This window comes from Aspergillus puulaauensis, chromosome 2, assembly GCF_016861865.1.
Source record: "Aspergillus puulaauensis MK2 DNA, chromosome 2, nearly complete sequence".
Lineage (NCBI taxonomy): Eukaryota > Fungi > Ascomycota > Eurotiomycetes > Eurotiales > Aspergillaceae > Aspergillus > Aspergillus puulaauensis.
In genome coordinates this window covers 448,957-461,332 of record NC_054858.1, presented here as the reverse complement: position 1 = coordinate 461,332, position 12,376 = coordinate 448,957, and the positions used below count along the sequence as shown (strand labels likewise).

The window sequence follows — 12,376 nt, the reverse complement described above, 5'->3', positions numbered from 1 at the left end:
GGGGATCAGCTGCACGACGTAGGTGAGATCCTACTCTTCTTTCTTTCATCTCTTCTGAAATTATAAGCGCTACCTTAGGAAATCTCTTGAAATGCCCGAAAAAACTGATCCAAGTGAATCCCCTAGAGGGAAAGAGTTTGTAATCATCCAAGCGGACGGACTATACCCAGTGAGTCTTCCACATCGCACACCGGGACAGGCGCTGATTCTCAGCAGGATGACACAATCGAACAAGAAATATTACGTGCGAATGTTCCAGGAGACTGGAAAATCACCTATCTCCAACTCGACCTGTTTCCAATGGGCGTCCCGACGCCAAAGCCATGGTCGGCCGTCCCCAAGGACCTGAGAGAGAAAGTCAACGGCATCCTAGTGCTGAAGATAGGCTTTACCGCAGAAGACCTCGCTCTATTCCCGCAACTGAAAGTGTAAGTCCGGAGTAGAACATGCGCCTCGCCCAGTACAGTACTAACCTGATTCTCCAAAGTATCGTCAGGATGGGAGTCGGTTATGACCGTCTAGACCGGGTCGCCCTAGCCGAGCGAAACGTTACTGTCTGCAATGTCCCTGGTTCGTCTACCTATATACAAAACAACCTTTCACTGCAGAATAAGACTAAAAAGATACTAGACTACGGCACCGCCGAAATCGCCGATCACGCCATCGCCCTCGCTCTATCGCTCCGTCGCGGGATCCTCTTCCACCACGAACTCCAGCGCGAACCGCACGTCAGACCATGGGCCGTAATCGACACGCCCCTCGTAGCGCGGCTGCGAGATGCGACATTCGGAATCCTCGGTCTCGGACGCATAGGCACAGCGGCTGCGCTCCGCGCCAAGGCATTCGGCTGGAAGGTTATATTCTACGACCCCTACGTTGCGAACGGGTTCGACAAGGCTATTGGGGTCGAGAGAGTGCGGGATATCAAGGAGTTGTTTCGAAGGAGTAGCTGTTTGAGTATCCATTGTTCATGCACGAGAGAAACGCGTGGTATGGTGGACTGGGATTTGGTAGGGCTGATGCCCCAGGGCTCAGTATTGGTGAATACAGGCCGTGGGGAGGTATTGAATCTTGATGCTGTTGAGAGGGGGTTGAAGGAGGGGTTGTTGGCTGGGGCCGGCTTGGATGTTTTGCCTGAAGAGCCAATACCTGAGGATAGAGTGCATTCGCTTGTGCGTGCGTATAGGAGGAAGGAGGAGTGGTTGCTGGGTAGGCTGGCTTTGACCTGCCATACTGCGTTTTATTGCCCCGAGAGTTTTGCAGAGATTCGGACGAAGAGTGTCGAGACCATGAGGGACGTTCTGATTGATGGGGGGAGCAGCAATGTGATCTTACCCAGTATGAGTTAGAAAGTGATATAGAACGAGTATACGGCTTGCAAGACTAATAAAGATCTAGCCCTTAACAGGCGGACGTATTTTCCATCTGGAGGTATTTCTCCTGATAAATATTCAAAATCGAACCAATAGGCCCTTATAACAGCTAATCACATCCTCGCAATAAAAGACTACCACATCTTCTCCCACCACCTCCTGGCCCAATGCATCTCCGCCAACTCAGCCCTCCGTCTCTCCTCCCACCCCCCATCCTCCCAAATGCGACACTCAGCATCCACCTCCGCCTTGCCAGAGACAATATCCGCCTCGGCGGGATTAACAAACTTAGTCTTGTGCCAGACCTTCCAGAACGCAAACATGACAATGAAGAACCCAATCGCAAAGTAACTCGTGATGAACCCTTGCGTGTCCCAGGGCGAGAACACGTTGAATCCGTTGAAGAGAGTCACTGAGCCGCCGACTATCAGTGCCAGGATGGCCCAGTAGGGCATCAGCGGTGCGACCCAGGGGAGGTACGTGTGCCGGTCGATGTTCTGGGCGCGGAGGGCGCGGTACCAGAAGAGGAAGACGACGACCATGCAGGTGTATGTGAGCACGAGGCCGCAGGTGGTCAAGTCGATGAACCAGTAGAAGACTTCGACGGAGGAGGTATCGGCGGCGAGGTAGGTGATGCAGGTGAGGAGGGAGACGGTGAAGACGCAGTAGATGGGGACGCCGGCCTTGGTGCACTTGAGGAGGAACTTGGGGGCCTGGCCGTCCTTTGCGAGGGAATAGAGGGTTCTGCTGGAGGCGTAGACGTATGCGTTCCCGCAAGACCAGCCGGAGAAGAGGATGAGGATGTTTATGAGGTCGGGGAGGCCGTGGATGTTGAGGCGCTTGATTCCGATGACCCATGGGGAGGCGGCGGCGCCACCGCTGTCGTTCTCGATGGCGCTGATTAGGTCCGGATCGTGGGAATCGCAGATGATGCTGACGGCTAGGGTTCCGATTACGTAGAAGCCGACGATACGCCAGAAGATCATCTTGCAGACGCGCGGGATGGTGTATCGAGGGTTCTGGATTTCTCCTGCAGCGAGAGAGGGCAGATCTGGACCGGCTAACGAGAAGGCAGCGTAGACCATCACGCTGAAGAGACCAAGAAAGCGACCGGTAGGGCCGTCAGTATAGTATTCGTACATCACGCCGTCGGTCCAGTGGCGGAAGCCGTAGGCGTCGTGGTTAGGGTTGCCGCCGACCATGGTGATGAAGGTAAGCAGCACGAGCCCGATGATCAAGAGAACTTTGGTGGATGCCATGATGAATTCGCTTTCTCCGTACCATTCCACGGCGACGATGTTCAGGATGATACAGACGACCATTCCCATGGTGATCCACACTGCCGGGTTGACGCTGGTTGTCCAATACTGCATGATCGTTGCAATGGCCGCGTATTCAACACAAACTAACATCACACCGGCGTAGAAATACACCCATCCCCTGGACGTGTCAGTTGTGTATAAATAGCAGAGCAAGGAAACTTACATGGCAAATGCAAACGCCGGGTCGACGTATCGGGCGGCCAGCTCAAAGATAGAGCCTCGGATGGGCAGGTATGCGCACATCTCTCCCACGCACAGATAGCAAGGCCAGATGAACAAGAATCCATAGAGGAGGTACCCCAGGACGATTGACAGGGGCCCGGCATCCTGCAGGTAGGCCCCGATTCCAACGAAGAGACCGGTTCCGATCGAGCCTCCAATGGCCATCAGCTGCACATGCCTGGAAGTCAGACCACGCTTGGTCTCGCCATACGGGCCTACCGTGCCCTCGGCAGTCGTGACGGGCTTTTCATCTTCAGGCGACTTTTTGTCCATGGTGGAGGTGCTCTGTAACTGGTCTCCAGGCCGAGAGCCCTGGGCCATGCGCCCATCTTATATGCACTGCAACTATAGGCGAAATCGGTGTCGCCGTGATTATCTGGAGCAGCAGCGATAAGTTATAAGATAAACAAACACACTTAACCGGAAAAGGGAGGAGCTGGCGATGCTAGTGCTGCCAAGTGATAGCTTATCAGGGGGTGCCACTGCGGCATTATTGACCAGGCATCATATGCGACAAGGTTGACAAGGCGTGGAATTAATTCAATAATTCTCGTATTATAGCTACCCCGTGGTTCCGGTCGATAGGAACACTGCACTTTCTATTTCCAAGGCCGACTCGCAGCACCGGGGGTTTTGTGCAAATAAGGGCTGATCTACAGGAAGACTGGGCAGCAATTTTGTGTTGCTTCCCCGCATTGTTCGCGTTGCCGGACGATGTCCGATGAATCCGATCCGGGGTCAGCTCCAGTGTGAATTAATATCATGTAATGCCAAGTTGAAAGAGAGCTGGACATTAATCCGTTGATCAATTCGTGGATTAATTGGTTGATAATTCGTAGGAGAAGTCACGTTTCTGCTGGGCATTCTGCCCCCCAATCTGTCAACGGCCTGCCATCCCAATTTCCCTCTCTTGACATCGTTCTCAATCTGGTATTGATTTCCTGCAGAAACATGGAAGCACTCCAAACCGATCCCGTCGAGCCACCCGCCCCTCCCCGACTGGCTCTGAAGCTGATCAGCTCGGGCTTCGCATTCTTCGTGGCGGGGCTCAACGACGGCAGTCTGGGGGCTCTGATCCCTTACATCCGGCAGCAATATGACATCGACACCAACATGGTCTCCGTTCTGTAAGTCGAAGCCGGTGTCTGATTTGTTTATTCGGCACCCGCTAATTTGCCTTAGCTATGGAACCACTTTTGGCGGCTGGTTGTTCGCCGCCCTTACGAACAGCTATCTCAGCCAGTACATCGACTTGGGTGTTTTCCTCGTCATTGGAGCGGTCTTGCAGATAGTCGCTCATGCCCTACGTGCCTGGATCCCCCCGTTTCCTTTGTTTGCAGTCGCCTTCTTCATTGCGACCTTAGGACAGGCCTACCAGGAACCTCACGCAAATAACTTCGTGACAACCCTGAAAGGTGCCCATCGCTGGCTCGGCTTCATCCACGCTATGTACATGGGGGGCTGCCTAGCTGGCCCCTTTGTTGCAACTGCTGTCGCCACCGCTGGGAATAAATCACAATGGGGTCTCTTCTATTCTGCCCCGTTAGGAGTCGGTATGGTGAATCTCCTCCTAGTATGTCTGGCATTCCGCGAACGAATCACCTTCAAGCGCCCAGATCCTGCCACTGAAGTTTCTGCACCTGGAACCTCACGGCAGAGAGACGCTAGAGTTGAAATGCAGAAGACTTTAGCCAGCCCCAGTGTATGGCTTCTGAGTTTGTATTTCTTCTTCTTTCTCGGAGTTGCAATCACCGCCGGCGGTATGTGCTCTTGACCAACCCCAATATGGACATTGCTAACACCAGCAGGATGGGTTGTGGAATACCTCGTCGAAGAGCGTGGTGGAGCTCTAGATAAAATGGGTTATGTCCCTGCTGGCTACTACGGCGGTGCGTTCCTCGGCCGTCTGGTTCTTGCCGAGCCCACGTATCGTTTCGGGGAGAGACGCATGATTGGAATATATGTTGTGCTGTGCCTGGCACTTGAATTGGTCTTCTGGCTGTATGGAACTGCAAAAACTTGAGAAGGCGTCAGCTAATTGTGACAGGGTGCCCAATATCATCACCGAAGCGGTCGCGATCAGTCTTTTGGGATTTTTCTCGGGGCCTTTCTTTGCTACGGTACGACTCGCGGAGACATGTTTATATTGGAAGGGACTAACAGGAACAGGGCATTTCCGTAGCGTCGAAACTTTTTGCTGCTGAGATCCGATCATCTGCGCTTGGTAGGTGTTCTATCCTGTTAATAGCCAAGCTAACAAGCGTAGCATTCATATTTCTTCTAGGACAGATCGGAGGAGCGGTGTTCCCTGCCATTACTGGTGTCATAGCTGCACAGTCGGGAGTCAAAGTCCTCCAGCCTATCCTCGTGGGCCTACTAGGAGCTACGGGTGTTTCCTGGCTGATCATTCCAAAGCCACGTCTGCATCATGATTAATGAATCCATATCCAAGTTGAATACATAACATATCCTGACAAAAGAGATCACTGAACCTGCACCCTCGGCCCAGTAGCCCCAATATCCCACCTCACAGCAACCTCATCCCCAGCCCCCACAAACTCAAACCCAATCAACGCTCCAGCCGGACATGGAAACTCAGGCGCCTTATCGGAAGAAGAAATCCACTCCGCAGAACCGGGCTTGGGCAGGCGCACTCTCCCAACATACTCGCCCCTGTTCCCGGGATTCACCGAGTCAAAGACATCAGCGGTCTGCGACCCAGTCGAGACATCGCGATCCCACAGGTCGAGAATGAGCTTGCACGTGCGGCCTTCGAGATCCGGCGTGATTTGGAAGGTGACGAGCGCGCTGGACTCGTGCGCGGGGTCGTTGTCTTTCACTACGAGCAGCTGGTCTTGCGGGTCTTCGATTGTGGTGCCGTCGCGGATGAACCAGCGGTATGTGCGGTATGGCCAGATGATGGAGGGATCCTGGCGGGTGGAGAGGGGGAGGGAGAGGGGGCTTGCGGCTGCTAGAGTTGCTGCCGTGAGGAGGGAGATGGAAGAGAGCTTCATTTTGGTGGAGGTCAAGTCAAGCGAGTGTTTGATTCAAGTGTCTGAACGTGATTCTGAGACTGTATTTGCTCTTGTTCTGATATTTGGAAAGACAATTAACCAGCTCTTTATATACATTGCAGCCTTGCCCGGAGTCCTACCGGGGACCTCGTACTCGAGACAAAGCCCAGCTCTGCGCCTCATCTCTTCCTCCAGTGTTGGCGTCAGCCAAGATAAGCAGTTCGTATTTCACGTTGCATGTCTTAAACCTGCCCAGTGCTCATCTGCCATGATCTCTTGGTCTCTGCCTGGGCGACATGGCAATGTCGATCTCTTCTTAGCCTCCCATGGTTCGAAGGTGGCCATTTGCTTATTCCGTCGACTTCGTATTTCTACCGCTTCCTTTGGGTCTGGAGGTGCGTGAGATGTCCCATTTTCAGGATCACAGGGTGGGCTGTCAACGACTTCACTGGCGAGGTCTCGTATCGTCTGCACCGTATGACTGGTGTGACTGATCTCGTCATCATCCAACAGGATGTTGGAAGATTGAGCTCCCACATTCGGGGTGGGAGCCTCACCAGCCGCCTATCTTATTCTATGTCCCTCCCAATGTTTGTGTACCCAGTCTTAAGTGCATAATAAGCAGCCAAAATGACTCAACAGTTCGACGTGAAATTACACCGTCAATCCGTCGAAACAGTGCAGTACCAAATCCTAGCTGATCATACCCTCCACTATTCGGATCGTAGTTACCACTGCACCCTCAGCCACGTAGAAACCAAAGTAACTCGTAATCCGCTCAGTAATATCGGGATATCCCACCTCAGCATATGCTAGGGTTGGAACAAGGGCTTCCATTGTTGGTTCATTCCATAATATGGGGTTCAAAATGCGAGTCCTTTGATAAGCAAGCGAAACCAGGGGATATGGAAGACAAAGACGCAAAGTAAAGAACCAAATATTTCTTTTAATTATAGGATACAAGGCAGCGTTGTCTGATTGACACGCAAAGAAGCGTTGAATATAAAGCTACAAAAAATACCACCAACGCCGGACTCAGCATAAATACCGACTGGCCATGCTTCCTCTGCTCATCCTCAGTCCACCTAATCAGTGAATACATAGGATAACAAGCTATCAAGTATATCTAGTCATCATGCCTGAAAACACCTGCATCTGCGACATCAGAGAGAAGGTATGGCAGAAGAACGACAAGGCCTTCCGGCTGTACACCGGCGTGTGCCCAAAATGCGGTTTGTTGGGTACAACAGCCGAATCGAAGCATGTCGGCGGCCGCCGTGCAGGTGAGAGCCAAAACACTCGCAAACCTCCCACTCTGAACCGCGAGTTCAAGGGAAAGGTGGGGGAGCTCGGCATGGGGTTTTATGAGGACGAAAATGGGTCTTATTCGGTTGGGACTGGGAAGATTGTTAAGATTACCCGGGACGGCGTGTATATTGAGAAGCCGTTGCAGCCTAGTGAGATTGAGGAGGCTAAGGTTTGAGTAGACTTCTGGGTAGGGGGGTTGACAGTGGCTGTTAGGGCACATCTCTCGTTCATCATAGTCATTCGTTGGCCGAGCTTTCTTTTGTTTGATGAGATAGGCATAGCTTTTAAGTTCAAAAGTGATTGAATGCATTCTTTATTCTATATATCTATTTTATCCCATTGTAATCCGATTTACGGGGAGCTAGGGTTTTGACGCATTGTGCCAGAGGGTAGGAGACCAGGACAATATTCTGAGACTATGCTTGAGATTAGGGCACCGGGGATGGGAGCAGCATTGAGTGCAAACAGGATAGGCGGGGCTGGGTTTGAAAACCCTAGTTTGTGGTCATGGTCGAGGTTGGAGAGTGAGTAAGGTTTAATTCACAACGTACCAGTCTCTTTATGGCACTGTGACTATTGACTGTTCTGCCTAAAGACATACACCAGTCTGTCCATTAATAGATTTCTTTGCGTACCCCATTGGCTCGTTATATGAAGAAGGCTCTTTTTCCAAAGCTAGTGTAAAAGCGAACATTAATAAAACCTAAAAGATACAATAGATAGCTAGATGTGAAGAGAACAATGGCGTTCAAGTAACAAAGGGATTATAAAGTAACCACTATGCTTTGCCTGGTTGTCCAGTTTAAGGAGCCCCAATATAAATACCCCATGTATTCCCGGATAATCCAGAGACCCCCAACTTCCGCCACTGCAGTTCTTCAACGATAGCAGGCACCATGTTCGGAACAATAACGCTAAGTGCCCTAAATCCATTCCGGGATTCATCTACGACTAACATGAGCAATAGCCCTACATCTAGACAAGGGCCAGACCGGTGGCAAATGGTATCGACCGAGAACAAGAACAGTAACATTGACACTGATCGCAAGACAACCACCATATTTGAACGAGAGGAAGATGAATTCGTCCTAATCGACAAAAAGAGAGGTGGTATGTTTGACTATGGGGTGCCTTACAACGGCAATGGCGAGTCGCTGCGTCTGGGCCAAGGCACCCGCAGGGTAAAGGTTTCGCGAAGGCTACAGTTTACCCTTGTTAATGGGCTGTACTTCGGATCTTGGAAATAGAACGTCTAGTATAGGGTTATAGCTTATATAGAATTCCATTTATTTTTTTGTACTTTGGCCCTTTTTGTATAATTAATTGTACGTAGTGATGCTGCGCGGATACTATAAATATATCTGGGGTTACCGGTAATAAACTAAACTAGACCAAGTAATCAGTATATTGATGTGATTTAACGTCTCTTCTGGAATTCACTTGAGCAGATTCAGATCTTGTTGCCGCTGAGCCCTAAAGCTAAAAATAGAATAGTATCCTATCAAAAGATTCGACACCATCAGTATTACCAAGTGAACTATCTCATTGTACTATATTTTGTATATAAGAACCTGATTCCATGTTTTACACATTTAGATAGACAATAGCCGGATAAAGAATGCCATTGAAACCGTGAATATAAACAGCAAAGCCACTATATAAAGGAGATAAATGAATAACATCTTCACTATGACCACAAAGAAAGCATAAGATATAGTATATAGTAGGCGCACATTGTGGACAGATAGATGCTTTCTCACCCATATTCCTCCCTCATCGTTTTATCAAACTTCACAACATCCGCGATGTCTTCCAACGAGCGAGCACGCACACTGTTTGCCATACAGACTACAGGTACACAGGCTCAAGCGCTCAGTCCAGAGCAGTTTCAAGACCTAGTCAGCGCTGGTCAGATCCATGCCGGGCACAGTCGGGATGGGAGAACATTCTTGTCGACCGATCGGGTTAATTGGTTCCAGGTGAGACTCATTAGGGTAGATGAGGCCAACGCGGCTAATACCGGGGCCAATGTAAATGAAGAGACCCCAATGGTTGAGCAGCCTGAACAGCCTGAACAATCTGAACAATGTGATGAGGCGGATGAGACTAACGAGTTTGACGAGATGGATGAGGTGGGTACGACTGACGACAGCGACGAAGGTGAAGATGAAGATGAAGAGCCCGAGGGGCATCCGCCGGTGGAAGAAATTCAACGATACTTGGAAGGTCAGCCCTTTACATCCCGAGAAGACTTGATAGTGAGAGCACTCACGATGTACGAGGCAGTAGATGAAAACGACTCGGGCATCGAAGGAGCAATTGCTCCAGGAGGGAGGGATCGCGCGGATGAGGCCATCGAGGACCTCCTCAGAACTTCACCTGAGCCCGACGCCGTTGTTATGGAGAAGGGTGAGTGGGATGAGTGGGAAAGGAATTCTGAGACGAAGTTCTGGCAGAGAAATAAAGATACTGGCGTGAGGGCTTCACTTGGCTTTCGATAGCTGGTAGTATACAATGTTTGATGAGGTTAATGTTATGCCGGTGAAGGTTTAAAAGCTAATTAATATCCCTCTTATCAATGAGAAAATATTTGTTTTGGAGTTTTATGGTTTGTTTAATTTCATAAAATGCCCTATGGTTTATTGATATCATGTTTCGCCATCCATTCCGCAGGACGGTATAAGATTTTCAAGCTACCAAACAATAGACAACATCTAAGCATCAGAGCCCGCATTCTGGTACGTGTTGCTCAGTTCTTCCAATTTGTGAGACTGTAGAAATTTCTTGAAGGTAGTTGGAGTAACCTCGGGGTATTTGGAGTTGTCCAAGTCCGCCTTCAAGTAGGTCTGGCCATTGGTGCAATAGTACTGATAAAACCTGGAAAAATAGATTAATCTACGCATATATCAACAAGGGTGAGGAAATGCGCTTACATGGCAAGGTAGGCAAAGATGTTGGAAGGATCCTTTTTGAAGGTTGACTGCATGGTGCTATAGAGGTCATCCAGAGACCCCAAGCGCTCAAGATGAGGCTTCTTGCCATATACCGCACCCAAACCACCCGCAATCTCTCGGATAGTTCTCCGATCACCGAGGACTATGTTAACAACCCTCAGTTAGCAAATTTTATTCATTCTCCGTCAGCGCATCTCTTTCACTTACAGTGCTGCAGGCCCACGGCACTTGGATCTTTCGCCACGGCTGCCACATACTGGGCAGCGGTATCGTAGGTTGTGGATTCCCAGGTCTCATCGCCGTTCCCATAGAATGAGAGTTTGTACTCATCCAGGTTCCAGACGCCGAAGTAACCACTCCAGAACGTTTCCATAAAAGCCCCGATCAGGACATGGACACCTCGAACATTCTTCTTTTCGTCTAGGTGTGCCTTGACGTACTTCATGGGATCCTTCGCGGGGTGCTGGCCGTATTCCAGCTTCGTGAAGTCCAGACAGTAGTCGCTAGCGATGTAGCGGCCAACACCCTCCTGGTCACAAACATCGACAAGCAGTTTCTGACCATCGATCATAAGATCGTTATCACCCAGATAGCAGCAGATTACGACATCGCACCCGCGAACGAAAGTACGCAGGGCTTCAACATCGCTAGATTCACCTTGGACAATGGTCACGCGAGGCGAGTGACGAAAATTCTCGGGAAGCTTCGATACGTTGCGACACAGTCCGCGGATTTGAACATCAGGCGAATTGCATAGATACTTCACGACGAGACGAGCGAATTTGCCAGTGATCCCTGCAATGCCGACGGTAATTGCCATGTTTAGTGATAACTCGGGTGTCTCGAGGATTATTTCAGAAGGTGATTGAAGAAAGGTCGACTCGGGTCAGTTGAAGAAATAAATAGCTTTGGACTCTGGCTTCTATGTAGTTTCGTCATTCTGCGAGAAGGCCGGCCCGACCAATCAGAGAGCTGGGTAGTAGATTCTAACCAATAGGACGGCCGGTGGACTCTACTCCGTGCCCACTCTTCCCCATTCAAGAATTAAGCATCATTGCTCTTCATCACAAATCATCAGATGAGTCCGGAGTAGTGTCTACCGTTTAAGCTGACAAAGTAGTCGGAGCCCCGAAATGACCGATTGTTACACTGCGCTATGAGGGTCCATGACTACAAAACTGGTGGCAAACATGCTTGTTAGTTTAATATCGGGAATGACTGGAGCTTACCTAAAATGATGCCTGAGGTAACAATCCAGCACCATCGAAAAAGCGAATCGCCCCCGAGATCTCTACAGCATCATCCACCAAATATGGAGGTTTCAGACAAGTCAAATTGACCGAACCCAAACAAGTTCCTCTGTACTGATTCCAATCAGAATGCAAAATAATGGAACGAGATTCGGACGTAACTCCCATGTTCCAGCGGTATGCGCAAACTACCAAGACGTCATCCTGAGGAGAGCTAAAGTTCGAATAGTGTCTCGAATGTCGAGCTCGTAAAGCTAAGGTTGTGGAAATCAATTTTGGCCTGGATAGTACAGGATTATTGACGTTTGTTGGCGTAGTGTTCAAAAACACAACCGTGTGCACCATGTGCCCGTAATAACCGGGACTGTGTATACTCGTCAAAGGTCAACCGAACCCCTTTGACACGCGAGTGAGTTCAGCTCGAATAATCGAATCTAAAGCCGAATCGAAGTGAGAAGGCTACTGACATTGTATGTACAGACACCTCACAGCAGTGGAAAGCCGGCTACAGTTGCTTGAATCGGCACTGGGCAGGCTGTTTCCAAGCGGGGAGTTGGAAGCCATCACGCGTGCCTTGCTCATTGAAGAGCTCCCAATAGATCAAGTTCCGTTCACGGCCCTAAACAATCAGGTCTATGTCTATGATCCACTTGAAAGCAGAACCTTCTTCTCCAGAGTCAATATCCTGCATCCAAGACATCAAAACAGCGGAAATGGCTCTGAACCACCTCTCGACTGAGCGAGATGATCTGTCACAGTACTTCATACTTGTCTTGCGACGCCTATTCTCGGTGGCATTCCGAACAAACGATGAACGGACAAACGATGAAGACGGACAAACGATTCCCGGTAATACCGGTAACCAAAATGAGGTAATGGTTTCTTTCTTCCAATGTATTTGCAATCAAAAGAGTGTTTAGTGAAAACGCTGTC

At 49.9% G+C, this 12,376-nt stretch overlaps 9 protein-coding genes across 9 annotated transcripts; 6 read left to right on the top strand and 3 right to left on the bottom strand.

Annotated features, from left to right (window-relative positions):
* Nucleotides 1-91: 91 nt before the first annotated feature.
* Nucleotides 92-1,349, top strand: APUU_20201A (C-terminal binding protein; the record flags this gene model as incomplete). Its single annotated transcript, XM_041698815.1, has 4 exons — nt 92-169; nt 217-428; nt 488-570; nt 631-1,349. 4 exons carry the CDS (start codon nt 92-94, stop codon nt 1,347-1,349), a joined length of 1,092 nt encoding a protein of 363 aa, XP_041551963.1.
* A 158-nt stretch (nt 1,350-1,507) lies between these two features.
* On the bottom strand, nt 1,508-3,190 carry APUU_20200S (putative proline permease; the record flags this gene model as incomplete). The annotated part of the gene is made up of 2 exons (XM_041698814.1): nt 1,508-2,813; nt 2,859-3,190. The coding sequence occupies 2 exons, from the start codon at nt 3,188-3,190 to the stop codon at nt 1,508-1,510; spliced, it is 1,638 nt and encodes a 545-aa protein (XP_041551962.1).
* A 678-nt stretch (nt 3,191-3,868) lies between these two features.
* APUU_20199A (putative MFS transporter) lies at nt 3,869-5,353 on the top strand (the record flags this gene model as incomplete). Its single annotated transcript, XM_041698813.1, has 6 exons — nt 3,869-4,044; nt 4,100-4,677; nt 4,726-4,918; nt 4,965-5,037; nt 5,087-5,141; nt 5,184-5,353. The coding sequence occupies 6 exons, from the start codon at nt 3,869-3,871 to the stop codon at nt 5,351-5,353; spliced, it is 1,245 nt and encodes a 414-aa protein (XP_041551961.1).
* Nucleotides 5,354-5,400: 47 nt separating this feature from the next.
* On the bottom strand, nt 5,401-5,931 carry APUU_20198S (uncharacterized protein; the record flags this gene model as incomplete). Its single annotated transcript, XM_041698812.1, has 1 exon — nt 5,401-5,931. One exon carries the CDS (start codon nt 5,929-5,931, stop codon nt 5,401-5,403), a length of 531 nt encoding a protein of 176 aa, XP_041551960.1.
* Nucleotides 5,932-7,066: 1,135 nt separating this feature from the next.
* Nucleotides 7,067-7,414, top strand: APUU_20197A (uncharacterized protein; the record flags this gene model as incomplete). Its single annotated transcript, XM_041698811.1, has 1 exon — nt 7,067-7,414. One exon carries the CDS (start codon nt 7,067-7,069, stop codon nt 7,412-7,414), a length of 348 nt encoding a protein of 115 aa, XP_041551959.1.
* Nucleotides 7,415-8,135: 721 nt separating this feature from the next.
* APUU_20196A (uncharacterized protein) lies at nt 8,136-8,486 on the top strand (the record flags this gene model as incomplete). The annotated part of the gene is made up of 1 exon (XM_041698810.1): nt 8,136-8,486. One exon carries the CDS (start codon nt 8,136-8,138, stop codon nt 8,484-8,486), a length of 351 nt encoding a protein of 116 aa, XP_041551958.1.
* Nucleotides 8,487-9,044: 558 nt separating this feature from the next.
* Nucleotides 9,045-9,740, top strand: APUU_20195A (uncharacterized protein; the record flags this gene model as incomplete). Its single annotated transcript, XM_041698809.1, has 1 exon — nt 9,045-9,740. The coding sequence occupies one exon, from the start codon at nt 9,045-9,047 to the stop codon at nt 9,738-9,740; it is 696 nt and encodes a 231-aa protein (XP_041551957.1).
* Nucleotides 9,741-9,953: 213 nt separating this feature from the next.
* Nucleotides 9,954-11,013, bottom strand: APUU_20194S (NmrA-like family protein; the record flags this gene model as incomplete). Its single annotated transcript, XM_041698808.1, has 3 exons — nt 9,954-10,116; nt 10,173-10,335; nt 10,401-11,013. 3 exons carry the CDS (start codon nt 11,011-11,013, stop codon nt 9,954-9,956), a joined length of 939 nt encoding a protein of 312 aa, XP_041551956.1.
* Nucleotides 11,014-11,572: 559 nt separating this feature from the next.
* On the top strand, nt 11,573-12,182 carry LAC9_1 (GAL4-like domain-containing transcription factor; the record flags this gene model as incomplete). Its single annotated transcript, XM_041698806.1, has 4 exons — nt 11,573-11,620; nt 11,673-11,702; nt 11,761-11,852; nt 11,924-12,182. 4 exons carry the CDS (start codon nt 11,573-11,575, stop codon nt 12,180-12,182), a joined length of 429 nt encoding a protein of 142 aa, XP_041551955.1.
* Nucleotides 12,183-12,376: the final 194 nt, after the last annotated feature.